Here is a 26,835-nt window from a genome sequence, read left to right on the forward strand (position 1 = left end):
TCATGCTAATCAGTGTAACGAAGTCTATTTTACAATTTACAAACGCTAATAACATCTTTTTTAAACCATCCTCCTTTATAGGTAGACAGGCTAGGGGTAAAAAAAAAGGCTATGAGAAATTTGAAAAAAAAAATAATAAAAAGTGGCGGGATTTTAACCGCGTCTTGCCGTGCAACTTACGACGATGCGTTGAATCCCGCCACACGATTATTTTTCTATCCATTTTAAAGTTTACTTATACATTGCATATAATGTGTGAAAATAATTTAATTTAAAAATTTTTATCATTTTCAGGCAGTACAAGGAATATGGGCGCAAGGAATAGACGATGCAACTTGTGCGCGAGTGAATCATAAATTTAGATTAATAGCAATCGGAAGGAAGAAGTATGTCTATTATTCGTATATTTTATTGCTATATAGTGAGGACTTCATAAAATTTAAGGTTTTTTTTTTAAATATATAATCTTTGTTTCAGTTCTCAAGTGGATGTATTTACGATAGATGAAGCGACAGGTGGGCTCGAATTATCTCACACTATGGTGCTCAGTTCTAAAGACTTTCCGGGTGATCCTGGACCAGTGAAATGTATGAGGTATGACTTTTTCAACACATTAACAAATAATCAAATAATCTTACTTCGTATTTTTATAAAGGCATTCATTGGTTATGTCACCATAAAATTATAAAATCTGTTAAGTAGGTAGATTACAAAAAAAAATCGACAGTTTAAAATCTCGCGGGATAGAATGCGAAATTTTAATTTGTCGAAAAATTTAGATCTATAAGTCTGTAGCATACAGTTTACAAATAAAAATTTTATTAACTTTTAAGCTATTGCATAGCTTCTATCGCGGGCCTTGAGCGTGGGGACCGAATCCAGAAATTCCGTAACGAAAAAACCTCACGCTCCCCACTCCGACGGGCACGGAGGTGTGGCTTGAAGGCATAGCATGCAATAGCTTTACCGCGGCCGTCCCCGAGTGCCACACGTCTTTTTTGTTATTTCAAGGTGGACAGGCGACGGCCGAGCAGTGGCCGTGAGCTGGGAGCGAGGTGGTCTCTCAGTTTGGAGCACATTCGGAGCATTGCTAATGTGTTCTCTGGCTTGGGACTATGGTCTCAACCAGGATCTGGCCAGCCATAACCCACTTGTTGTTGCTAGCATGGTGAGAAAACAGATTATAGTAAAGTGGAGACTACTATTTGTACTATTTTCCATAATAAAAATAATTGATTTAAACTAAAACTTAAAAATTGGTGTTGTAATCAAAGAATATCTTATTCTGTATTCTGTATTGATAATATACGTAAAAAGTACAGTTCTCTCTTTTTGCTAACTATTTTTAAATCATGTCATCTTATTTTGACGGTTAATCGAATGTTGTGTTCGTAACATATCTACCCTTTTTACTTATAATATCTTTGTTATTATGTATATACATATTTGTTATTATGTATATGTGTTTTGCGGAAGTATTGTGTGCTGATAGTTGATTTAAATTTTAAATTAATACAGGAATGGGCTACAGAGGGCTATCAATTGTGGATGGTGAAAATGGAAGAAGATTCAAAGTCCAGTCTTATTCAAATGGACTTTGTAAAGAGTCCACTTAGTGTAAATCCTTGTATGGTAAGTTGTAAGATTACTTGTAAGAATACCAAATTCAACTTGTATATTGTTAAAGAAATGCTTGGTTTTTGTAACCGATAATTTCTGGTTGGTTCAAGATATTATTATATAATTCTTAATACTAATTGTTTATTGTATTAAGGCGCAAATTAGCGTAGCAGAGGGATATTGAAGAAAAATATGTTTAGCTGTGAATGCAAAATTAATCGACTTAATACAAGCCAAAAAATTGAAAAATACTTCCCAATGTTATTTATTTTTATAATTCATAATTTTCAACTTACAGAGCAACCAAAGACACCTCTACTTACAAGCAGATGACAAGTTATACGTCAATCTAGAAGACAATCTCACGCGTCGTACAAAGATTTCAATAATAGATTCATCTTCAGACGCATATCAAGAGAATGGCCAAGAACAGTCTGTGAACCCTCAGCAAGAAATTTTAAATAGTGCAAAGTATAAGGAGTTTGTTGATGACAATGAATGTAGGAAGCAATGGATTGTTATACAGTTACCGGCTACGTATATAGCCAGTAATTGGCCGTTGAGGGTGAGTTGTTTGTTTGGTTGCATGCTCTTCTTTTTTTGACGTGAAAACGTCTTATAATTCGATAGAGCCGGCTGCACGCACGAAAAAACATGCCTCATGCGGCGTTACCTCGCTCTGAGGCGTTCCATGTAAGGCTTGAAGTGCAAGCAAGAGCGCGGAACGAGCGACAAAGAAGCACAATCGGACGTTGTCATGTTCAACTATCGTCAGTAAACCGACTTTACAGACAACCAATTTTTCTTTTTTGCAGTCAGAGTAAAATAAGAAAAAAGCAAAGAAATCAAAACCTCAGCTTTACAATCTTAGTAGATTGTTTGTTTAAAAAAGTATTTCTCAAATTCGATACGTTTACGTTTCTTACGTTTTTTTTATTAAAGATCATCGCGTCATCGGGTATCAAAATATTGTGCTAGTTACCGAGTTTAGAAAGAACTGTGTTAATGTAGGAGTATTTATTCCTCATTATTTTATGTTTGTTTTTTTATTTTTCGACACATGCAGTAGCATTACAGCTAGTTAGCCAGAACAAATTGGTCTAGTTTGTAGTAAATAAAAAAAACTTATTAAAAATGTAACGTTATGATTGGTCGGTGCAGTACAGCGCGATAGACGAGGCGGGCGAGACGATATGCGTGGCGGGGCGCACCGGCCTCGCGCACTACAGCCGCGCGGCGAGGCGCTGGAAGCTGTTCGGCAACGAGGCGCAGGAGAAGGACTTCGTGGTCACCGGCGGCATGCTCTGCTGGCGGGACTATGTCGTCGTGGGTGCGTATTTGTATACGAGTAATGGTAAATACAGTTTTTTGTACAATGGTACCGTTGAGTTACTATGTACTACGTACTAGAGAGGGCATCACTACTACACTCTTTCTAACACGAGTTAGAGTCAATCGTCTCAAACCATTATTTATTTGTTACATTGATTGGTTTTAATTTATAAGTAATAAGAGGCAGAATATCTACAAAGTGTATGACTCCCTCCCCCCGCCCTCGCCGCCGCGCTTGTTGCACAGATTTTGTTCGTGGTGTCCTCTCTATAATAATACCTCAATAAATGGTACTTGAAAATTTTGACAAAAACACAAAAGTTTCAATTGACAATGAGGTGTTGGATGTTTGATGATTTAATCGACCGTTAGTTTAGACTATGGATTATTAACGACATGACTATGAAATATTTAAGATATGTATAATTATTTATGTGTTACTATAAAAAAAGCGTGTGTGCCAAGCATACGTGTCAGAAGTGAAACTTCTTTGGCAAGATTCCAAGATACCAAAATTGTCGCCTCACTCCATGACGTGACCTTGAAATTTTACTCTCAACGCGCCTAAAGAAGTTTTGTAACCTCTTGTTCTTGCAGGATGCTACAGCATCCTTGACGGGCACGACGAAGTCCGTTTCTACGCGCGCGACGCGAAGCTCGACAACCGTTTCGCGAAGATCGTGCGCGTGCAGTCGCAGGTGTTCGTGCTGGACATGCTCGGCGACCAGCTCGTCGTGTTCGGTGCTGATGCTCTCGTTACTATATATGAGCTGAACTGTTTGGATAATAGTGAGTTGTTTAAGTTTTTAGGGGAGAAAAATGCAAAGCACCTTTACGAGCTATCCTTATGTGAGTGTTTATGGGTGGTGGTGACCACTTAATATCAGGTGGCCCACTTGCTACCTCTTAAATTAAATTAAAAAAATTGGATTAGAATTACTCTGGAAATTTAGCCAAATTAGCAATTTAGAAAATTTAACAATTAAGCACTGGAATAGCATTAACTGACAAGAAATTTACTAAAAATAGACTTGAAATTTGAATTTTTATTATCTCAATGAAATCCTTATTTTCGCTTCGTGATAAAGCTGCACTTGATATAATCTGTTCACCAAGTTAATGACATAGCTATGATAGACGTAACTAACCAGTATGTTTTGTATCTTAGACGGCAACATCGAGCTGCGCTGCGTGCAAGCGGTGGACGTGTCCGCGCTGTCGCACCCCGCGTGCGTCGTGTCAGCGTCACTGTGCCGCCTGCACGACGCGCCGCCGCACGCGCGCTCCGCCCGCACCGCGCCGCTCTCCGCGCCCGACTCGCTGGTACAATGCACACACACACACACGAACACGCCATACATACACACACGCGCGCGCATACGCGTCCTGACCAGCTGGTCAGGACGCGTATCGCGACTCGACACGCACACACATATACACATGTAGGCATATGTATATGTACATCCGCGACGTGCGTATTTTAAGAACCTTCGGCTTCGCAAGCACACATGTACGGTTCAACAACACAATATACCTGTTCAGGAAAAATTATACGCACACATATTATCGCTTATTTGGATACACATATTTATTTCAGGTTATGTTTTTGACTTTTGTTCATGCACACATGCACATACTTAAGCTGCTTCTACGTACGCATTTAATCCATTTATAGATGCAGAGTGCGTGCATAATATACACAGCTTTTCTATATCTCTCATAAACGTCAAATCCTTTCATTATTTTTACAGACTATTTTTCATTTTGCCAAAATAAAGATTAGATTTTAAATATCCATCTCATGTTGAGTTACAATGATATAAATTTCTCATACATGCAGGTTATAAATGCAAGCGGGAAGCTGATGATGGTGCAGAGAGAAGAATACGATGTTGATGAAGACAACAACCCAGTGAGTACAACATAATTTAATAAATAAATAATTGATTAGTTATTATTTAATAGTATATTTGGTTGAATTATATGAAAAATTATAGGCAACACGAAAAATTCAAAATTTTAAAATTTTTTCACTGTGTGTGTGCGGTGTGAGGTGTCAATATAATTAATTAAAATAACAGGAATAAATGAGGTGAACCTATCGGTCTTAACACTAAAAGTGATTTCTTCAATCACTAGACGATCCATAAAACAATGAAATTCATAAAAACGATTTTGCATTACAATAATATATGTTTTATATCTCGTAGTTTAAAAATATCGTCATAATAGACATTGCATTTAATTATGTTCAACGAATAACTACAGGCAAAATAAGCAGGTTATCTTTATTGCCATTATATAATCTGTTAATTTATATTTATACGCGAATATGGACAATTATAATTCTAATTTAATCCTTATTATAACTATTACTTAACATCCAAAGAATGCATTATATAATCCTAAAACTTACTTGAATGTTGTTCCTAAACACGTTATTAGGTAATTAAGACCATTTTTATGCATATTTCCCGCGGCAATACATTATTTCAATTTAATTACGAAAATTGAAGTGGCAATTGAAAAATCCAAGAAATGCAGTTGGTTCGGTATGAATTTATGCAACGTTATACTTATTATGTATATGGACTGGGTACATATATTACTGCCAATTGAATGTTATCGTCTTATTAAAATAGTTTTGCATGACTGCGTAATAGTTCGGTGATGGGTTCGATACCTGATACAAACTAGTGGCACAATTCACGAAAGTTGAAAGGAATATGTAAAATTCTAATGAATGGATATACAGGGTGTCCCACTGTTGGTATACTAAGCTCAAAGGAGGTTATAGTTTTGAATACGCTGAGTACGTAAAAAATAATTAAAAAATTGGAAAAGATGAATTCTTAAAACTCTATGTGTACACCCATAACAAGCAACCCACCCAACTTTGCCACCAGCACGTGAGCTATCGTTTAAGATTATGTTTTCATAGACAAAATGCTCACATTAGAGGAGCGGTATATGCCGGCTGCGCGAAGCTAGAGAAGAAAACATAGATTTGCAGGAAAAATTTAGCGAAAAATTTTTGATGTAATTTTCTTTTTTAAGTATTTTTTACGTGATCAGTATATGCAAAACTACAAGTCCCTTCGCGCTTAGTATACCAATAGTGGGACACCCTGTATATCTAAATGTCAGTCTTCAGTAAAAGGGAGTATAATAACTTTTGAGCGGCAATAAATTGCAATCTTATTAATAATTCCTCAGTATGTATAAATTCAATTACTTAATTTTTTTATAGAAAAACGATAATAATGAAATGAGCTATGTTAGATGGAAGGGATAATTTCAAATGAAAGATATTTTCTTATTATTTCAATATTGTCTTCATTAGAACAGTATATTTACAGGCACAATCAGAAAATAAATTATATACACTTATTTGCTCTGGATACACAACAAATTCATCTTAACTTCTAAAGACCTATGTGTATTTTTGCACGCATCATATCATATGCAAGAACACACTAGGGCCGCGAGTAACAAATAGGTTACTTAAACACGGAGAAGTCGTTATAGTATAGCTTATCTAACGACAGCTTATCGTCTGGTTAATGTCGCGTTCTAATGGTGAGGCTGTGTCTGTCCAAGGGGATGGGCCCAGCCGACCACCTGTGCAGAACTTGCCCGCCATGGCCGTACGACGAGCCCGATACAGATACCCACGGAGCGTGGTTCGGTTGCAGGAGAGACAACAGATTCAAATTGTGCGATGGCGCAATCAAATTCGCGTTGTTGAGAATCGAGTTGTAGATGTTGTGTGGGGTCTGGAGAGGCGCGTGTTCAGTGATAGGCGCAGGGGCGTGATCGATGTAGGACGTCTGTTGAACGGCTGGGACGTGGTCGATGTATGAGGCCTGTTGAACAGTGGGGACGTGGTCGATGTATGATGCCTGTTGAACGACGGGCGCGTGGTCTATGTATGACGTCTGTTGAATGGCGGGCGCGTGGTCTATGTATGACGTTTGTTGAATGGCAGGCGCGTGGTCTATGTATGAGGTCTGTTGAACGGCGGGGACATGATCTATGACGGAAGTTTGTTGAATGGCTGGGACGTTTTCAACAACTGGAACATTTTCGACTACTGAAGCCTGCTGAACAATATTGGCATGGCCATAGTGTCCGATGTCAGCTACGGGAGCGACATCCGCCACGTGATTTTGGATAACTGCTGGAGCAGAGTAAGAAACAGAGTTGATGTTGGGTCCCGATTTCCTGACCACGGCGTTGAAGCCCCTGTGTGGGTCGGCGGTGTAGTCAACGGTGCGGATGTTGCCGTCGGGTTCAACAAGCGAGTACGATCCTTGGACGTTGTCGCCGTTACGCTCTTCCCATTGCGCCTTATTGTCACCAGTGTGTGGGTCGTTGACAGAATAGTCGAACCTGTAGTTGGGGTTTGGCTGCAAGATAAAAATCAATGTTAGTTTATTTCGGCATAACATTCTTGATGACATTTAAGTTATAAAGTCGATACTTACAATACTTTCAATAGTGTTATGGGCAAGTAAAGCAATTCCGTGCGGGTTGGCGAACGCCACTGCTACGGTCGCCAGCAGGCAGGATACCTGGAAATCATAGTATATCGTTAAGTAAAGAATATACAAAAGTTTATGTTTAAAAAATTTTCATAAAAAAGCATTTGAACCATGCTTCATATGGTTCTACGACTTCAGAAGTCGAATATATTTTGGAATCTAATAATGGTGATATTTACCACCAAATACATGTTCATGTTGTCTCTAACCAAGGAGCAAACAAAGTATACTGTGCCTTTGTCAACAATAGCTGGCTTATTTATACCGCAATTATTAAACGCTCCGGTTTTGTCAAACCTTTCCGGATGGGTTGTCTTCGTAAATTTTCAACCAGTCCAACGGCTCCTCAATGCTCTCAAATATACATAACGTGTTGGTTTGGCCTGGAAAACTACAATGTGGGGTGCACATTGCATAACCCTAGTTATATACCCAGTGTGCATTTGTAATTTGAATTAGATACATGCATTTACATTTTATAATTTTTTATTATTCTTTTACTCCATGTTCAGCTTATTCTGAATAGTATTTTTTTTTATATAAAATTTTATAATATCACGCATCGTCTGCGGTAACACTGCGTCTGCGGACACACTGAAAACATCAGAGATTGTATACAGATTTTTTCTTTTACTCCTTCATAATAAACATTTGTTCAGCAAGAATGTTGAATGAAAATGTTCAGGAGGTGATATCAATATATTGCTGGCAACAGGAGTAGCAGCAGTGGTTCTAACCGCATGTTGATCATAATGTTTCCGCCTATTGCCTGTTGCACCATGTATGAATGTATAACAATAGTTAGTAACCTCGGAATTAATAACATATTTTAACCTTTTTCTAAAGTCTCCCTAAAATTGCAAAATTAACATTTTCTAACGCAGTGAATTCTGTGTTTCAACTACAAATAGTCAATATCGCATAGAGGTTTAAACTTTAAAGTCTGAAAAAAAACATGTGTACCGAGCACACGTGTCAGAAGTCAAACTTCTTTGACAAGATTCAAAGATACCAAAATCGACGCCGTACTCCATGACGTGATGGTATTGTCATGGTCCGACCTTGAAATTTTAATCTAAAAAAATATCATCTGAATTTCAATTTTCAGAATGCATGTGTTTTTTTTTATCAAACCACTTTTTTAGCAAAAAAGGAGGAGGTTCTCAATTCGACTATATTTTTTTTGTAGCAGAAGTGACAATTTGCTTATTTATTTTAAGAAGCTATTACAAAATTTGACTTATCCGTTATCAGTATGCATAGAAGCGTGAAGGAACTCACGCGTGCGCGCTATCGTAACAAGACGAATGTTAAGAATGATATCTTACTTCTAATAAGCGTGTCAGTTTTTTTGTATAGAAGCTATTCATGATGGTTATTTATGTTTCTGATTGATTGATTTATCGAAGCTATTTTTAGAATATAGCTGTTTAAATTGAATAATATCAAACTAGTAACATAATTATTGATTTGATATACTAAGGGCCGATTTTTCAATGCTTGGATAAAACTTATCCGTCCAATAAAGTATTACACGATAATATTAAAATGTCACGTAAACTGTCAAATACGAGCAATTAGAATACGTTTTTAAAATGTTAGTTTTATACATTATTCGACGAATAAGTTTTATCCAAGCATTGAAAAATCGGCCCTTAGTTATAAAAAAATAATATACAGTGTAACATAGAACTTCATCTTAAGAAGTCGGACAAAAAATGATTACGAAATCATAGTAAATTTTATTAATTGAATGATTTCAAGATTATATGCAATAAAAATTTGTCTTTGTAATTTTACATACGCAATTTCAAGTTGAACAAACAGGAATTCGGCTATTCAATATTATTTTTCTGGTTGAGACCATTTAACATCAAAATCATTTATCCAACGTTACGTGACCACATCTTTCTTATATATAAAAATGAATCGCAAAATGTGTTGGTAAGCGCATAACTCGAGAACGGCTGAACCGATTTCGATAATTCTTTTTTTATTATATTCCTGGAAGTACGAGGATGGTTCTTATGTAGAGAAAACGTAAACATGTACCACGGGCGAAGCCGGGGCGGACCGCTAGTAGTCTTATAGCAGGGGCGTGCACAGAGTTTTTGGACAGGGTAGGCAGAAATATTGCAATGATATTAAGTCATAAAAACTAATATTTCATATTGCAGTACTGATATTTGATTGGAGATACATAGTATTTCCGCAAAATAATGGAAAACATATCACGAACATAGGTCATATTATCTATAAAATAATTTGGAAAATCCAAAAGTGCACGCCTCATAATTTTTTTTTAATAAATATTTATTAATTATTATTTTTGTTTATTTAATAACAATTAAACCACATCGAATCAGACCCTGAAAAATGAAAGGGTTCTATTCCTGAGCATACTCAAGCGTAAGAGAAAAAAAAAGACTCGATTAGTAAAGTATTTCGGTCGCTATCGTGTTAACAAGAAAAAGGATCCGCACATACAGACACACGGACGTCCAAGACAGAACTTTTTTAAACTGTTTTTTAACTAGTTTAAATAACAAAAATGACATCAAAAATATCATTGAACGTTAAAAATAGTGTTTTTTCTTAATATGTGTGTGTATGTATTATCTTACAAGTGCAATGTATGATACATAAAGACATTTTAAGTTTGAAAAATCAGATGTTTTGCGCGAAGTGACAGTAGTACCCACCTCAACGCTTCGCTTATGAGGCGTGCAATAATTGTCAAAGTAGGTATGATATCCTAACTAGTATTCTATATTATGTAATTAATGATTAACTTTACCTTTGTGTATTACAAATTCCGGTATAGATCCATTTATAGATCGGCCTTTTTCCTATCACTCTCTGTTTGATAAAAGTTTATTCATAAAACAAAAATAAGAATTTTTCGTTAAATTAGGTATGCCTTATTATCTTACAAAATACACTGACGATATGTATTATGTACATAATCTATTTAGTTACTCTCAAAACACTTCACTTGCAAATTGTCGTAGTAAACATTATTAATTTTCTCAAAAAACATATTTAACCTCAAAGTAAACGTTTGTTATTTCCAAAACAAAACAAACGAATAATGATACTATTTGCAGATGGTCTTTACCGCTACAAAATTGTATACATTATCACACTTCTTAAATTGGTCGCATATTCAACTTCAGTTTCGACTTTCGATTATAGTTCCGAATTAGGTTCGTACCTAATTCGTATATCTTCGTAAAAACTAAAAAGACACTGCCTACCTTGTGTGTTTGTGTGCGTGGTTTTATTACATCAGTGTGCCGTGTTTATAGGCACGCACACATATAAAATATGCGTAGACACGCAGAGCACACATATAAAAACTTAGACACGGATAGTTTGTGTCTTTGCCGTCCCGTGACGTACTGGGTCCTGTGGCGGCGCTAGTGCAGCGCATGAATAGTGACTTGAGCCGAGCCGGTGTTATAGAAATTTCAAATTAGATAATAATGCTACCAAAATACCGATAGATGGATCTAAAATATATTTGAAATATATTTTTATTTCATAACTACTGACGCTGTGAATTTCATTTATGCATATTAAATATTGATCAGAGTTTGGTAAATGGTAGGGTAGGCAGTGTCTTTATGTCTTTATGGAATGCACGCCACTGTCTTATAGATGTATAGAGTGACACATTGTTCATAAGGATTTTCATGCCGAGAAGTGTACTACAAGTTAATCTTTGTAACTTTTGAAACATGCCTAAAAAGGTTAAAAATAAAATGCTTTTGCCAATTTATAAATATGATTTATTTTTTATTACTATTTTATCAAAAAATAGTAACAAAACATAATAATATAATGACCGCTTGAATTATTTTATTAAAGTGAAACTTTTATTACATCGTCTCAAACTTTTTGGTCTGTGTAGCGCATGTCGCGTGTATCGCGGCTGCCGAGTAGGTATCTGACCGACACGCGACATGCGCTACACAAAGCAGTGTTCGGAACCGTTCGAACAGTTTCACTTTTACCGTGGTTTCATAAAACCACACAACATTTTTTACATTTATGACTATTCCATTTGTTGACTATTACGAACCCTGGCCTACTTTGTTACTAACTAAGAGACTTATTTTATTCAACTTCTTCATATCGTTGAAATTAAAGCTTCTATTGTACACGCAGTTTATCCTTCTAGTTGTGTGTTTTCCTTATATACAAAGTTTTTCCAACTAGTGAAATAGGTCCCGTCACAATTTTGTGTAGATGCCCGTCTATATATTTCCGACTGTAAATAGTTGCATATGCTTGCTTGGCCTGAGGTCCGGGGAGGGGTCGCCATCCGCCATATGAGCCTGTGCGTGGATCCCACGGAAGACTTCCTTTCTCGAATACCACCTCTGGAACTTCAATAGGCAAAGCAACAGCACCTAAGCCGTATGCTAAAGAGTTCGGTTCTTCGACTCTGTGTTCAGTTTGTACTTCCGCGACTTCTACTTTAGCTGGTACTGGATGGTGCACGGGGGGCAAGACTATGGGAACTGCTTCAGGTTGATTTACAGGCTCGGCTACAACACGATGTGGTGCTGGGTTTAGTATTAGCGGAACGGCTTGAACTATTTGGGTAGGATGCACGTTTGGTCCCAGCTTCTTCACGACGGCCGTAAAACCTTTTACATCGTTTGCATTGTATTCGACAATTCTAATATTTCCGTCTGGTTCTACCAACGAATAAGCGCCGTTGACTTCATTACCTTCTCGCGTCTCCCAATGAGCCTTTTTGTCATTGGTATGCGGGTCAATAACTGCGTAACTGAAGGCATATCTGGGATAATCCTGAAAATTATACAAATTTAAATCAAGATAATTTACTTTTGAAATCGTTAATAATAATTAATGTCATCACGATACTTACAACAGTATTCACTACAGCACTGACTGGAGCATGTTCGATAGCAGCAGCGATGATGGGGTTACTTTCGCTTGATGCTATGAACTTTAAAAGTAGCAAGCTTTGAATCTGAAAAAATAAAGTATGATAAAAAATGCTTTATATTTTATTGTGGATGTATAAAATTAATAATTTAATTATTATTATCTATGAAACAATTTTAATTAACATTCAAAAGTATCGATACTTTGTCTATATTTTACAAAATATTTCAATGTTTACACAATATAAATCAATAGGTTACATTGAGGCAGCGTTGAATTAAATTTTCCACTTGAAAGATTAACTAAGAATAAATGAATCATTTACCCAAAGCGGTCGAGACATATTGCTCGCTAGTTGCCGCAAGAATGTTAAGTGTTTCAATGTTTGTATGTAGGGTTTTTATAAACACTAAAGTATACCACCGCCAAATGTTATGTCTGAACAAGCAGTGGTACTGGTTTTAAACAAATATGGTTATGTGCCGGTCTTTCATATTCATCCCCGACGTAATAGTTGGGTAAAAGCATATTTACAGCCTAATTATTATATTATAAAATATTAATAATATTCATTGACACAGTTTTAAAGGATGTCACTTTATAATATATATATTTTTTCACAAACGTGGTGGTTAAATAAAACGACTCGATTTACCACACAGTGGTTATTGCTTTAATCGTGTTTCAATCGATATGACTCATAAGGCCCCAAACATAAAATATAAAACTTTTCAAATAAATTATAAATCACAATACATAATATGATAAATCATATTGCGAAGGAACGGATGTAGTTTATTTTTAAGCGTTTGTTTTGTTGACTCGTAATGTTTAATTGTAATAGTAGCCATGGCGCCCGTATCCGTATCCGTGTCCGTGTGAGTACGGCACTGAATAGTAGGGCAGGTAGGGTCGGTAGTAGGGCGCCGAGTGAGCGATGGGAGATGCTGGCTTGGAGATTTCAGTCGTGGATGTGGCGCCACCAGGGTGCACCTTTGGCCCGATTCGTGTGAGGAGCGTGTTGACAAAACCAGTCTCGTCAGCCTTGTACCTCACAATACGAATGCTGCCGCCAGGTTCCACAAACGAGAAGCCACCTGAAAATATGTTTTGATTTAGGGCGTATTTTGTCAGAATACGATAGTTAGTATTTAACTGTAAAAAAATGATATTTACCAACAACGAGGTCTCCATCACGCTTTTCGTAGTAAGCCTTATTGTCGCCGGTGTGAGGGTCCCTCACGGTGTTCTCATATGCATAGCTCGGGTAGTCCTACAATATTGAAATTAGTTAATCACAATCAAACAGTAAATGAAAAAGTTTTGATGTATCCAATACACATGATCATAGTTATAACTTACGTAGTAGTCATGGTGTCCGTGGCCTGAGGCGTATCCAAGACCATGCCCATAAGCTTCTGATGGGATGGCATGTAATAGAGCCAGGAGGCACGATACCTGCAATTAACAAATAAATCAACACAAGGTCCAAGATTTGCGCTATAATATTATACCCGCTATCCAAGAATTGATCACTGACCGGTATGAAGTACTTCATGTTTGCCGAGTTGCAAAGATCACAACAGAACTGATTCGTTTGATTTAGAACTGCCAATTTATAGGTGCAGAGGACCTTCATTAAGTTAAAACAAAAGGATGTAGAATCTTTAGAACGTGTACCGCCGCTATACGAAAAACCAATCGCTCAGGTTTCATCAAGCATCCTGATTTTCACAGAACCTAATAAGTGAAAACATGTAATAGCATTAATGATCCGGCTTTACTGCGTAAGTAGCAGTCGGTGTGGACGCCGAGCGTGCTCACAAGTTGTTTCCAGTTTTATTTATAATTAATTAAATTTGAAATAAAATACCTAAATTTGATTTGTGTTTCCAAATAATTGACGCTCACATGAGAATGCGTTCTGGAGCATGTCCGCTTCAATGCAATGTTCGTAAACGAATAATTAATGTGACGACTTGCTCTAATTATTGCTGATATCCAGTTTTGTTTGTCAAGTCTACGATTGATATGTTTGATGAATATTGAAAAGGTAAAGTGCTGACATTCGACAAATGCATTATGACGGGAATTGAAAAGTATTCACGCAGTATTAAATCGTTATGATTGTTATCAAAGTTAGTGAGCTGAAACGATATTAATCATAAATTAACTTTGTAATTGTTATTGATGTGAATATGCAAATAACATGTATTCTTGATTGCGTGAATTTATCAGAATCGTTAATAGGTTCAAGTTAAGTATGAAAAACTAATGATTAGGTTATGCTTTCTTATCTGTGACAGAAAAATTGTTAATATCTCTCACTGTAGAACATCTAACTTACCCTAATTTACCTTTATGCTATTCACCAGATTAACACCATCTTTAAGTCTATTTAATATTTATCCTGTAGTGTTAAATTAAGCTAAAAAGTAGCTCACACACTGGGATTAATTTTATGTAGATGAAATTATCTTGATTAGAAAAATCGATAGCAAAACTATTATTATTTGTTTCTCTTTCAAAGCTATGCTAATATACTTGAAAGTAAGTATAAGTGAACACCGAAAATTCCCTTCATTTACTATCACGGGGTTAAGCTATCTTTTAACCTGCACTGTATAGTCATTGGTGGAAAGCGAAAACCTGGTTGTGGTTCGACATCATGATCACTTGAAACGATCCAGTATAAAAATATGTATATCCTGGAAGAAAAGGCGTGGATATGATACTGCTTCTTAGCCCTTAGGAAAACAAAAAATGCATATAAAGAACGTCTTTTTCTTTACATGCATTTTTTTGTTTTCCTAAGGGCTTTCCTAAGGCTATATTTATCAATGACTGATAAATAAAGCCCTGCGCAATGTCTAATCAGTAGCCTAAAGCTTTATTTTTGGAGTCATGCGAAATAAATAAAAAAATTACACTATATAATTCGACGGAAGTTTTTTTTTACACAAAATTGCCTCATGCGATCTTTATGTTTGCAGAGAGATAGATTAAAATCTGCATTATTATCCGAGTCCCAGGCTGATGCGGCGGACAGAAGCTAGTAGATTGTTCGTATCAAAACTAATTTTCGATGCAGGTGGATAATTTTATCATAATTTTGTGATTATACATGTATTTAGTTGAGTTTATAATGATATATCAAATGAATTATTTTATGAGTAAACAAGCGATGGAGGAGAACTCTATTTCCTAATTTATTTAAGTTCCAAAATGGTCCTACCCCTTTTTATAATTTTTTCTTTGTAATGTTATTTTCATGTCTAAACATGGGCAGTACGAACATGCAATTTGTGAAAGGATTTTTTTCAAGTTTGAATCTAAATAAAACAATGTGTAATTACCACATAGTGGTTATTGCTTTAATCGTGCTCATAGTGATTTTAACAAACATCCAAATTTGAGGAGATTCTCAATTCAAAGAGTATTTCGATTTGTATAATAATATAAATTATTAACATAAATATCTTACGTTACAGCTTGTAAAATATCTATAAATCACAATACATAACGTAGACTACCATATCGCGAAGGTATGAAAGCAAGAATGGTAAGCGGCATTTTTCCATGTCAGGCTTACTTCGCGTTCTTAGTAATAACCAAGGTGACCGTGGTTCCACCCGTGAGAGTATGGCAAAGGCAGACTGGGCCGGTAGTTGTAGACAACTGGCTGAATGGGCAGAGGTGCCGCGTGTCTAGGGATGGGAGCCGCTGGCATGGAGATCTCGGTTGTGGAGGTAGCGCCACCGGGGTGCACCTTTGGCCCGATTCGAGTCAGGAGAGTGTTGCGGAATCCATTTTCATCCGCACGATATTCAACAACACGAATACTACCGCCGGGCTCGACGAAAGAGTAGCCACCTGAAAGATTGCATGATAAATATTTTCTGCTTTTGATTAATTATAAATAGGATTAAATAAATTAATTAATTTACCGAGGACGAGTTCCCCATCACGCCTCTCCCAATAGGCCTTGTTATCACCAGTGTGGGGATCTCTTACAGTGTTTTCATACGAATAGCTTGGGTACGACTGAAAATTGTGTGTTTGTTAACATTCGATTTCAATTTCAAAATCATTTTTCAATCTCTGCAATGATACGTACATAGTAATCATTTGGAGCGTGTATTGACGCACCAAGTAGACCGTCTCCATAGGCTCTTGTAGAAACAAATAGAGCCAGGAGGCAAGTTATCTGTAATTTGTAAAAATAATTTTATGAAATGTTTAAATACCAGCGCTGGGCAACCAGATTAATATCAGAACTAAAGGATTCGTGAAGGTGTTGCGGATACGAGCCATACTGTATTCTGGTGTACGATTATAACGTTCATTTAAAATGCTCAACAGAAAGGCCATCCACATATAGCAAGGGTAATAACAAGACGTAAGTGTAAATTTCCTTCAGTCTGTGACAATATTCTGCTAATACATTATCATTACTACAACACTAATCATGGTGTGAATTTCCTACGTAAAATGTATGTGTAATATACACTGACCGCAACGAAGCACTTCATGTTCACCGAATTGCACTGGTCCTAAGCGAACTAGTGGCGCTTTGATCAAAATTGACAGCATTTATAGTTGCACCGGACTTCCATTACCTTTACATGTTACGGGTGTTGAAGTGTTGACGCGTAAGCTGTGGCTCAGAAGGACCAATCACTACGCCTTTCGTCATACATCCTCATTTTCGCGGAGCCTTCAATGGGTGAAAACGTCCATTCGAATTAATAATACGGCTGAATGAGGTGCAATTTGGAACGCTGCACTCGGACTTGGCCAGCAGCCGTTTTTGTGTGTGTAAATATTTCATTTAATTAACAAGTAATTATACTAGTTATGATTTTTTCGATTCCAAATAATAGGTAATTGGATCGAGAATAAGTAATTGAGCGTGTCCGTTTTAATGCAACGTTCGTAATATTTAACGAATTAGTTTATATATATTTTTATCGCTAATTAAAAAGATACCTCATTTTCAATGATTATCTTGACTTGATTGTGTCTATTTTCTAGAACACTTTTTGCTCGTATGTTTCGTATTCGATCAAACCGGTATTTGTCTATATTCAAAATTATCTTTACTTTCGTATAATGCAATCTCTTATTAACTTTTATCAGAAATAAAGCTTGACAAAGCCAATATATGAAACCCTACGTGTTCTGAAGGCGAAGTAAGGAGATCTCCGCCCATCGTAGTAGACCTACGTAGAATTTTAATACTATACACGCCGTCGCCCGGTAATAGAAATATTCATATTTTGGAAAATTTTCTCAGCGTTTTTCGATCGTGACGTATTTCTGGTAACATTATTACTATATTCTCATAGATCATTTCTGTAGGTGTATTCGTGACTCAGGTTTAGTGCGTATTGTACAGAATAGTGTTAGCACGCGACGGATATGATCGGTCAGTCGGTAACATTGTAACGGATCCACCGGTTTATGTAATGGGCATAATGTTATTCATTCTTCCTTTAACATAGTATTTGTTAGTGAACTTGAATGATATGTTAACGTAACGTTTATTTAGAGTTGTAGGATTTTAATTATCGCTATCAATGAATGAGTTGTTTATATTTGGGATTATACAGGGTGTTCCAAAAAGTAGTGATATACTGAAGCTGGGAGGTAGAGGACCTAGAGGGCTATCCGAATCACCCCATATATGTTATGCGATTTTTCGTATTTTAGGAGTTACGACGTTTTTTTCAATTTTCTACCTCCCAGCTTCCGTTCATCACTACTTCTTGGGGCACCCTGTATAATAGGATAAAATGTGTAGGATATATTAACATAGGTACAGTAATTGTCAGTCATTAATGATATCTTAATAAAATTTGCTAAGTTGTTATCGCAAGTTGAACTGAAATATGTATTACAAACATTTCATACGGAATTAGGTATACCTACATCGCATTCATTTTAATCCTACCTAAATACCATCAATAACTTTAAGCTGTGAACTAATCTGTAACTCTTATTCCTAAAGTAATTATGTCAATAGAATAGACCGAATTATCATTTTTTTGTTTGACATAATATGAAGCGAATTATGTCTACAATTTGATATGCAAAGCTGTTACGATTTATTAGTATCAAACAAGTTATTACACCAAGTTGCATTTAAATATATTAATTAAGCATGGCCTATATTTTCTCTCATTTCAAATGTATTTAAGTAAGTATGTAATTATTATGAAAAACTATAATATGGCTTCGACGAAATAGGGAATTAACATGGCCAATGAAGCGTATGAATATTGTTACTAATTAATGCTCTTTACATAATTGATTTAGAACACATCTGCAATATAGAAACTGGTTTTGCTGGTTGTATAGATTTTTCTAGACTTTTGAAGGTTTATTCAGCGTATTTCAAGTTTTCAGTGAAAAATACTTTTAGAAGGAATCTAATTCAATAAATAAATATATGAGTTTAAGGATGTAAACTAAAAACATTTTTTTGTTCAGTATTATTAGGGCCTATAAGAATTCCTAAGGACAAATTTCCCTTTGTTCCAGGCTTACAGCTGCCTCCCAGCTACAGTGCTAGCGTCCTGCGTGGAAAGTGTCTGGTCATCCAACAACAGCGGTACTCAAACGCAACTATCACGTGCGTTATGGCTCTGGTGCGGTTCGCTGGGCGCGCGTGTGTGGCTGCCCTTACTGCCGCGCGATGCATCGAGACGACCCGACCCGTCTAGGCACACCTTTATGGCCAAACGGATCATGCTGCCGTTCCACCTGAATATCTATCCATTGAGTTAGTAATATGTGTTTCTGATTAATGTATTTGCCTTTTGCCAAGTTGTAAGTTGTGTATTCATGGAGATTCTACAAATATTTACCATATTATGCTGCTGAGTTCTTAAAATTAAATGCTTGAGTAATAATTTATTGAACTAAAAAAATCAATCGAACAAACGTATACAAGATTCTTCAAATATATTGGCGAAACCGGTTGTTGCGAGCATAAAACTCTGATATCTAAGCTTGGTATTAAACTAAACCTTAACATTTTTTCAGCGATACTATTTGACGATGCCATATTGTTGGGAGCTGAAAACGACACGACGCTCTACACGTCGGACACAAATTCAGTCTTCTCGCTGCCATTCTGCGTTATCAACAGAACAGTAAGAACACTTACATACTTATATTAATTAAGGAAGCTTTTAATAAAAGAACTTTATTCAAATAAAAAAGTCAGTATTAAATCGCGGATAATGAAAGAAAAATAGAATGTGAAAGACTTATTTTTCTAATACTTCTTCAACTTCACCAAAATTCATTTATTGCTTAAAATATTTTATTAATCAATCCCTTTTATCCCAAAAGCGAACTTCCAAATTGTGTTACCAAAATAATGTCAATACTTCATTAACTGCATATACAGGGTGTAATCGTTAAGTGTGCACAAGCGATTATTCCGTAACTATTGCAGATATCAAAAAACTTTAAACTGATATCGAAAGTACTTAACCTAATGAGTAAAATGGCCATAATAAATTTTTAGAAATAAAACGAGAAATAACCAAAAATGTTACATTAAACGCTCCCATACAATTTATTTCCCATACATTTTGTATTCATAGTAGATCTTCGAAGTGACGTCCTTATTGTGCAATACAATGAGGAGGTCTATTTACAGTTTCTAAATGAACTTCCCTCCAAATTTGCGAAGTAATTAAAGCAGAAAACCAAAAAAAAAAAAAAAAGCTAAAATCTTTCATATTAAATGTATAGGTTGATCCAAAAGTAATGATAATTGGGTATTTCCTGTGCACATAAAAATATAAAATAAATGTTTTATGCTTGCTCATGTAATCACTAAGTTATCACAAAAAAATTATATCTACAGGCCACGTTTCCAAGTATTAACATTTATTTTAATGTGAACAGTGCGAGCCAGAATGTTTCCCGACGAAAAGAAGAAACAACGATTCGAAATTTAGTGGGTGAATTTCTAAATTTTTAATGAGATCTGGATAATTTTTTGTCACGATTTGTGACCATGGGCGTTACCTGGGTTCACCATGTTTATGCTGAAACCAAGAAACAATCAATGGCCTGGATGCGAGCTTCCAAAGTGACGGTGAAGATTTTCAAAGTGAAAATTAGTGGGATAGATTAAAGCCGTAGTTTTTTGGGACGCTGAAGAAATGTGGAATATTTTAAGAAGGTAGCCACTACTACACAGGGCTCTTACTACACAGACCAAATTAAAAGATTGCGGGTAGGTTAGTAAGAAAAAGAGACATGGCAAACTTCGGTCTTGAATGTTGGTTCACCAAGACAACGCACCAGATCACAAAGCGTCAGTTGCGATGGCTGCCAATCAAAAATCGGCATTGAAAATGCTTGAACACCCACCCTGTTTGTAAGATCTAGCTCCTAGTTAATTCTATCTCTTACCTCGGCACAAGAAACACCGTCGATACAAGAAATTTTAAGACGACAGCGAAGTGATGGCCGATTTTGAGGGGTTTTTGTAGATGAAGTCAAAGTTTTTTTTTTTTCTAAGTTATGGAAAAAAAATATCGAAGTATATTATCTAGTTAGAAGACTATCTAGAGAAATACATAATTATTTTAACTGTAATGACCTTGTTCAATATTGATTATCATTACTTTTGGATCAACCCATGTACATGGGATATTCATATCTCATACTAAATGTATGGGAGGGTTTAAAGTTAATTTTTTAGATATTTCTCTTATTATTTTTAAAAATTTATTATGGCCATTTTACTCATTAGGTTAAGTACTTTCGATATCAGTTTAAAGTTTTTTGATATCTGTAATAGTTACGGAATAATCGCCTGTGCACACTTAACGATTACACCCTGTATAACTAGGTACTTATAATAAAATGCAGGCTAAAATGCAAGGCAAAGACCTTCCTTAGATGCCTTGTTGACAAAAAATCAGATTCATATTACCATATTAATTGCAGAGCCAAGTATACCTCCACCAAATCCTGAGACAGTTACTACGCAGGAATCTCGGCTACCACGCGTGGGAGATCGCACGGTCTTGCTCCGCGTTACCGTATTTCCCGCACTCGCTTGAATTGTTGCTTCATGAGGTTAGTCTTAAGTATTAATGTCATCGGCATCATTGTTATCATCGTCATCATTGTTATCATCGTCATCATCGTTACCCTCGTCATCATGGTTATTAATTATTCATCACTATGCCATGCCAAACAACACAAATGTCACGGCGACATCGCTTTCTACGTATCCATGCAGCTAATATGAAAATGTCCAAATCATCGTCCAAGCGACGTTGCCAAACCGTCGCCAAGTGTATTAGTTAGAGCTCTTACAGTTTATGCCATAATCCACCATACCAAATAGGTAAGGATTTACAGATATCGCTATAGCGATGTTAATCCCTACTATATATAATATTATAAATGCGAAAGTAACTCTGTCTGTCTGTCTGTCTGCTACGCTTTCCCGCTTAAACCTTTCAACCGATTTTGATGAAATTTAGCACAGACAATCTTTAGACCCTAAGAAAGAACATAGACTACCTTTTATTGCGAAAAAACACCACGCGGGCGAAGCCGCGGGCGGAAGCTAGTGTTCTATAGAACATTCAGTTTAAGGGGTGATGTGGATAATATGCTTATAAATGAAGTCCTTTTAATTATCGGTCATCTTGTTTTGAAAACTCAGCTATGATTGAAAACGCAAGCCTAAAAAGCAATTGAATTGAAAACCTAAATCTTTTTGTAACCGTTACAGGTGTTAGAGGAAGAAGCAACAAGTAAGGAGCCAATCCCTGACGCGCAGCTGCCAAGCGTTATAGAGTTTGTACATGAATTCCCTGTGTACTTACAGGTAAACATACGCTTAAATGTCTTCTACAATCATGATCAATCAATAATCTTGCTTGAACTAAACATTAAAATGACTTGTTAATTATCTTTTTTATTAATCTTCACTGAAATAGACTCTGTTGAAAATTGTTACATAAACTATTAAAAAAATGTCAATTTTGAAAAGTCAGGCAGACAAGACACAATTAAAATAACAATTATTTCAATAATTCAAAATAGAAGCAGCATGATTTTGCCTAAAATGAAAAGCATTCAATTTTACAGACGGTAGTACAATGCGCAAGAAAAACAGAGATAGCTCTATGGGCGTATCTGTTCTCAGCGGCGGGCAAACCGAAGGAATTATTTCAAGAGTGCTTGCAAAGGAAAATGTTGGATACCGCTGCCTCATATCTTATCATTTTACAAGTAAGTTAGTTTGAAAGTTAGAATGCCTGTTGTAATTAATGTTTTTATCGTGGAAATAGTAAGATATAAATTATTGGAAACATTTTCAGCGATTTTTGGTATGTTAACTTTTAAATGTTACTTTGTCCTCATTTCAAGTTTAATTCATTTTTTTGCGTAACGTACAAACTTTCCTGTTGCCGTGTAAATGTATGTTTGTGATTATGTGTTAGGTGGCATGAAACACAAAATAGTATTTTATTTTTATTTTATTTCATCCACATAACACTAATTTCGAGTCAATTTATGCAACTTCACTTTTGTTAAATTGTATTAAACACACTTAAATGAAACTTAAAAACTTTCAGAATCTAGAAAGTTCGACAGTAAGTAGGCAACTAGCCACTCAGTTGTTGGATACAGCATTACAGCAGGAGCGGTGGGATCTAGCGAGAGATTTGGTGCGATTTTTAAGAGCTATTGGTGAGTATCTAGAAAAATCTTAGCTTTGGAAATGGTTGGAAATCCTGGTCTACTGTATTTCTTAAGATTAGTAAATATTTTTTATCTTAGATTCGATTAGCTGAATTATGCATTTATTAGACAAAATCACAATTATTCGTGAAATATTGTCCTTAGCAATATGTTTGCTTTATTTCTCTACTAATTTCCAGATCCAAATGACGTGGATTCACCAAGAAATTCTGTGAATGTGCAAACGAAATATGGACAAGTTGTACAATCACAAACTGTCAGTCCAAACGCAGAAGATTTGTCTGTGATATTAGGGAGTATGCAGGTAAGATCGTATGTATATAATTTTGGGTAAATTTACGTTATCGATTTTAATCAATTTATCGTCACACAATACTTAAAAAAAAATCTTATATTTAAAAAAATATATTATCAGTCACGAGGAATAACCGATGATTACGCTAACTGCATATACAGGGTGTCCCAAAACTCAACGTCAAGCCAAAACAGGGCGATAGGATTGATTGTAACCATCATGAGAAAAATCTGAAAAAAAATCTATTCCATGCAGTTTGAAAAATATGGGCATTTAAGAAAAACCTAAAAATTTGGTCAACCTGTAACTATTTTTCGGTTATTTTGGTTAATTTTTATTATTTTTGTTCATTTAAACTTTGGAACCGTAACCCTAAATAACATTTCTAGAACCACAGTCAAAAATAATGACACAATTGCCCCAAGTTTCCTTGAATTGAAGACTATTTGTTAAACTATGAATTTAAAATTTTCAAAATTTGTCGACTTTGACGGCCCCTCCTTTAAAAAAAATGTACTAGAGTATCTTGGCAAGTGCCATTAAAAGTTGGCGCATTTAATCAGGATTGTAAAATAGTACAATACTTGTTAGTTTCATACTAAAAAAAATGAATGAAAAAATAAAAACCTCAAGTAACCCGATTTTTGCTAACCCATTTTATTTAGTTAAAATGTTTTTCATTCGCACAAACTCTTTGTAGGTTCTTAGTTTTACGGCAAAATGATGAGAGAGATGGATAGTGGACATGTTTGCCATGAGTGAGCGAGACAGATAGTGACGCCGTTTCGTTCCGATCGTGTTTAGTGCAAGTAAGAGATTTCCTTGACCAGGAATATCCGGGAAGGTGGATTGGACGTTCAGGCACTATCTCGTGGCCAGCCCGTTCCCCAGATTTAAATCCCCTGGATTTTTTTATTGGGGCGTTCTCCAAGAAAAAGTTTATTCAAAGCCCATTGAGCGAGTAGCCGAGCTGCGTGAACGAATTTCTCAAGCTGCTGAGGACACCAACTCTCGAGGATATGCCCGGCTAATAAGTAAATCTTTTTTAAGAAGATGTAGGGCGTGTATTGAGGCTGATGGTAAACAATTTGAACATTTATTGTAATAAAAAATGTTATTTCCCTATCTGACTTTTATTTCAATAAACCTAAAGTAAACTAGGTCAAGATTTTTAATTATTTTTTTAATTTTACTTACTTTTGTTGACTTTGGTAAAAGTGGCGTCACTATCTGTCTCGCTCACTCATGGCAAACATGTCCACTATCCATCTCTCTTATCATTTTGCCGTAAAACTAAGAACCTACCAAGAGTTTGTGCGAATAAAAAACATTTTAACTGAATAAAATGGGTTAGCAAAAATCGGGTTACTTGAGGTTTTTATTTTTTCATTCATTTTTTTTAGTATGAAACTAACAAGTATTGTACTTTTTTACAATCCTGATTAAATGCGCCAACTTTTAATGGCACTTGCCAAGATACTCTAGTACATTTTTTTTAAAGGAGGGGCCGTCAAAGTCGACAAATTTTGAAAATTTTAAATTCATAGTTTAACAAATAGTCTTCAATTCAAGGAAACTTGGGGCAATTGTGTCATTATTTTTGACTGTGGTTCTAGAAATGTTATTTAGGGTTACGGTTCCAAAGTTTAAATGAACAAAAATAATAAAAATTAACCAAAATAACCGAAAAATAGTTACAGGTTGACCAAATTTTTAGGTTTTTCTTAAATGCCCATATTTTTCAAACTGCATGGAATAGATTTTTTTTCAGATTTTTCTCATGATGGTTACAATCAATCCTATCGCCCTGTTTTGGCTTGACGTTGAGTTTTGGGACACCCTGTATATGCATATGGTGGGAACGGATTAAATTAAGATACGTTTATTATATGAAAATATATGCGTGTTATGTATGCCGTATGCGTGCTGTCACCGTGCCGTATGCATGAGAATCTTACTCGCACCGCTAAATGGCTGAGTATCAGTGGAAACAATCAAAAAAGTTTCACAGCAAAGCCGCATAGCACATCTCTGGTGGAAAAGTTTTTTTTTTTTTACTTAAGATAGGGAAGCGCATGACCACAATCTCGCCTGATGGAAAGCTAAGATGCGGTCTAAGATGGTACGCGCTTCCCTAGTAGCTACCGGTTCACTCTTCGCTTGAAGACCCCCATATTAAAAGTACCCTAATACTCTTGTAAAAAAAAGACGGGTTGCACTCCGGGAGTGTCGGCAGAAGTGAAAACTTGATTATTAACGTTCAGCATGTTTGATATTTTGGAATGGTATCCGTCTTACGCATGAAATATAAGGGCTAAAAAAAAACGCCAACGCCGCTAAAGAAGTTTTCACTTCAAAAACAAGAAAACACTTGACCGTAGCATATTATGTACGCAGCTGTCGGGCGCGCGCGGGCGCAGCTTCAGCACCACAGCGGCGCCGCGCGAGCCGTCCCCGCCGGGCGCGCCCGCCGCGCCGCCCGCGCCGCGCCGCGCCGCGCCCGCTGCGGTTAAACGGAAGAAGTCCGTGCCCGCTCGCAGTGATAAGTATGGATATACACAAAAAAATATTGCTAACTAAGTGCCCCAGTAAACGTTGTTTTACCCATATTCGTGTTTTCTCTCCATAAGAACCTTCCTTGTGCCTAAATCTATTGATCGAGCAGTTCTCGAGCTTTATGCTTAACAACACAATTGTCTATTCATTTTTATTTATATAGACTACAGTAGAAGTGGAAACGTACTTCAAATTCGTACTTCACTTTTCTCTTCTACACCAGCATTCCTTGTGCTGTGGAAAATAGCCTTGTTCAGCTTTAATCTATTTAACTAGAAATATAACGATATTAAATCTAAGCTATAACTACAGCATATAATACATAAAGATTATTATGTGGCACAAATTACGTACTACATTATGTACACAAGATACACACTGCAGTAAACCACAAGCTACACTAGACACGCTACGCTGCACGTTAACCACGTTACGTAGCATGCTACGCAGTAAACTACTCGTGCTACGCAACATGCTATTCCGCCGCACTCAATACCACCGCGCGCTACCGTCACACAAAGTGCACGACACTTCACGCTACGCAACGCACGATACACATGCTACGTGCTACGCAAACTGGCGATCCGCTACACGCCACCCTACATACTGCATCACTACTTCACTGCGCTATTTCACATTGAGACATACCAGTAGCCCCCCCAAAAGCAGTACAATATTCTACCATGTATAATCAGACACTGAATATAGAATAACATGCATATTCCCTATTAATCCGCGTAAAGTACCCCTCCAAAAAACAGTACCAATTTGTGTTATGTGTATACTATGTGTTAACATTATTTTTACTTGCATTTT

At 36.2% G+C, this 26,835-nt stretch overlaps 5 protein-coding genes and 1 long non-coding RNA gene across 9 annotated transcripts in view; 1 reads left to right on the forward strand and 5 right to left on the reverse strand.

Annotated features, from left to right (window-relative positions):
* Positions 1-26,835, forward strand: part of Rich (Guanine nucleotide exchange factor subunit Rich) — an 88,482-nt gene that overhangs the window by 2,701 nt on the left and 58,946 nt on the right. For all 3 annotated transcript variants that reach the window (XM_089705171.1, XM_089705169.1, XM_089705170.1), the window contains exons 6-22: positions 295-386; positions 478-594; positions 1,012-1,168; positions 1,519-1,632; positions 1,919-2,185; positions 2,782-2,950; positions 3,550-3,741; positions 4,121-4,275; positions 4,793-4,864; positions 18,960-19,200; positions 19,464-19,573; positions 21,393-21,524; positions 22,192-22,287; positions 22,551-22,694; positions 23,042-23,156; positions 23,348-23,472; positions 25,861-26,009. In XM_089705171.1, coding sequence (XP_089561297.1) covers positions 295-386; positions 478-594; positions 1,012-1,168; positions 1,519-1,632; positions 1,919-2,185; positions 2,782-2,950; positions 3,550-3,741; positions 4,121-4,275; positions 4,793-4,864; positions 18,960-19,200; positions 19,464-19,573; positions 21,393-21,524; positions 22,192-22,287; positions 22,551-22,694; positions 23,042-23,156; positions 23,348-23,472; positions 25,861-26,009 — 2,447 coding nt within the window. The remainder of the gene's footprint in view (positions 1-294; positions 387-477; positions 595-1,011; positions 1,169-1,518; positions 1,633-1,918; positions 2,186-2,781; positions 2,951-3,549; positions 3,742-4,120; positions 4,276-4,792; positions 4,865-18,959; positions 19,201-19,463; positions 19,574-21,392; positions 21,525-22,191; positions 22,288-22,550; positions 22,695-23,041; positions 23,157-23,347; positions 23,473-25,860; positions 26,010-26,835) is intronic.
* Positions 6,264-7,808, reverse strand: LOC149481504 (uncharacterized). Its single transcript, XM_089705180.1, has 3 exons — positions 7,676-7,808; positions 7,440-7,526; positions 6,264-7,361 (listed from the first exon to the last, which is right to left on the reverse strand). Exons 1-3 carry the CDS (start codon positions 7,691-7,693, stop codon positions 6,513-6,515), a joined length of 954 nt encoding a protein of 317 aa, XP_089561306.1. The 5' UTR covers positions 7,694-7,808; the 3' UTR covers positions 6,264-6,512.
* Positions 9,224-11,361, reverse strand: LOC149481505 (uncharacterized). The gene is made up of 2 exons (XR_016316839.1): positions 11,147-11,361; positions 9,224-9,403 (listed from the first exon to the last, which is right to left on the reverse strand). It is a non-coding gene; the product is annotated as an uncharacterized LOC149481505 (long non-coding RNA).
* Positions 11,533-12,895, reverse strand: LOC149481506 (uncharacterized). Its single transcript, XM_089705182.1, has 3 exons — positions 12,742-12,895; positions 12,397-12,501; positions 11,533-12,317 (listed from the first exon to the last, which is right to left on the reverse strand). The coding sequence occupies exons 1-3, from the start codon at positions 12,757-12,759 to the stop codon at positions 11,676-11,678; spliced, it is 765 nt and encodes a 254-aa protein (XP_089561308.1). The 5' UTR covers positions 12,760-12,895; the 3' UTR covers positions 11,533-11,675.
* LOC149481507 (uncharacterized) lies at positions 13,067-14,444 on the reverse strand. Of its 2 annotated transcripts, none has more exons than XM_089705183.1 (5): positions 14,290-14,444; positions 13,957-14,156; positions 13,779-13,874; positions 13,593-13,689; positions 13,067-13,513 (listed from the first exon to the last, which is right to left on the reverse strand). In XM_089705183.1, exons 2-5 carry the CDS (start codon positions 14,053-14,055, stop codon positions 13,248-13,250), a joined length of 558 nt encoding a protein of 185 aa, XP_089561309.1. In that variant the 5' UTR covers positions 14,056-14,156; positions 14,290-14,444; the 3' UTR covers positions 13,067-13,247. The 2 variants fall into 2 exon arrangements, with proteins under 2 accessions (XP_089561309.1, XP_089561310.1); XM_089705184.1 differs by having other exon boundaries at positions 14,328-14,350.
* LOC149481508 (cuticle protein 19-like) lies at positions 16,018-17,087 on the reverse strand. The gene is made up of 4 exons (XM_089705185.1): positions 16,931-17,087; positions 16,534-16,623; positions 16,364-16,460; positions 16,018-16,289 (listed from the first exon to the last, which is right to left on the reverse strand). Exons 1-4 carry the CDS (start codon positions 16,946-16,948, stop codon positions 16,018-16,020), a joined length of 477 nt encoding a protein of 158 aa, XP_089561311.1. The 5' UTR covers positions 16,949-17,087.

This window comes from Colias philodice, chromosome 16, assembly GCF_061535455.1.
Source record: "Colias philodice isolate Cphi_HAF_F1 chromosome 16, ilColPhil1 Martin Lab GWU primary, whole genome shotgun sequence".
Taxonomy (NCBI): domain Eukaryota; kingdom Metazoa; phylum Arthropoda; class Insecta; order Lepidoptera; family Pieridae; genus Colias; species Colias philodice.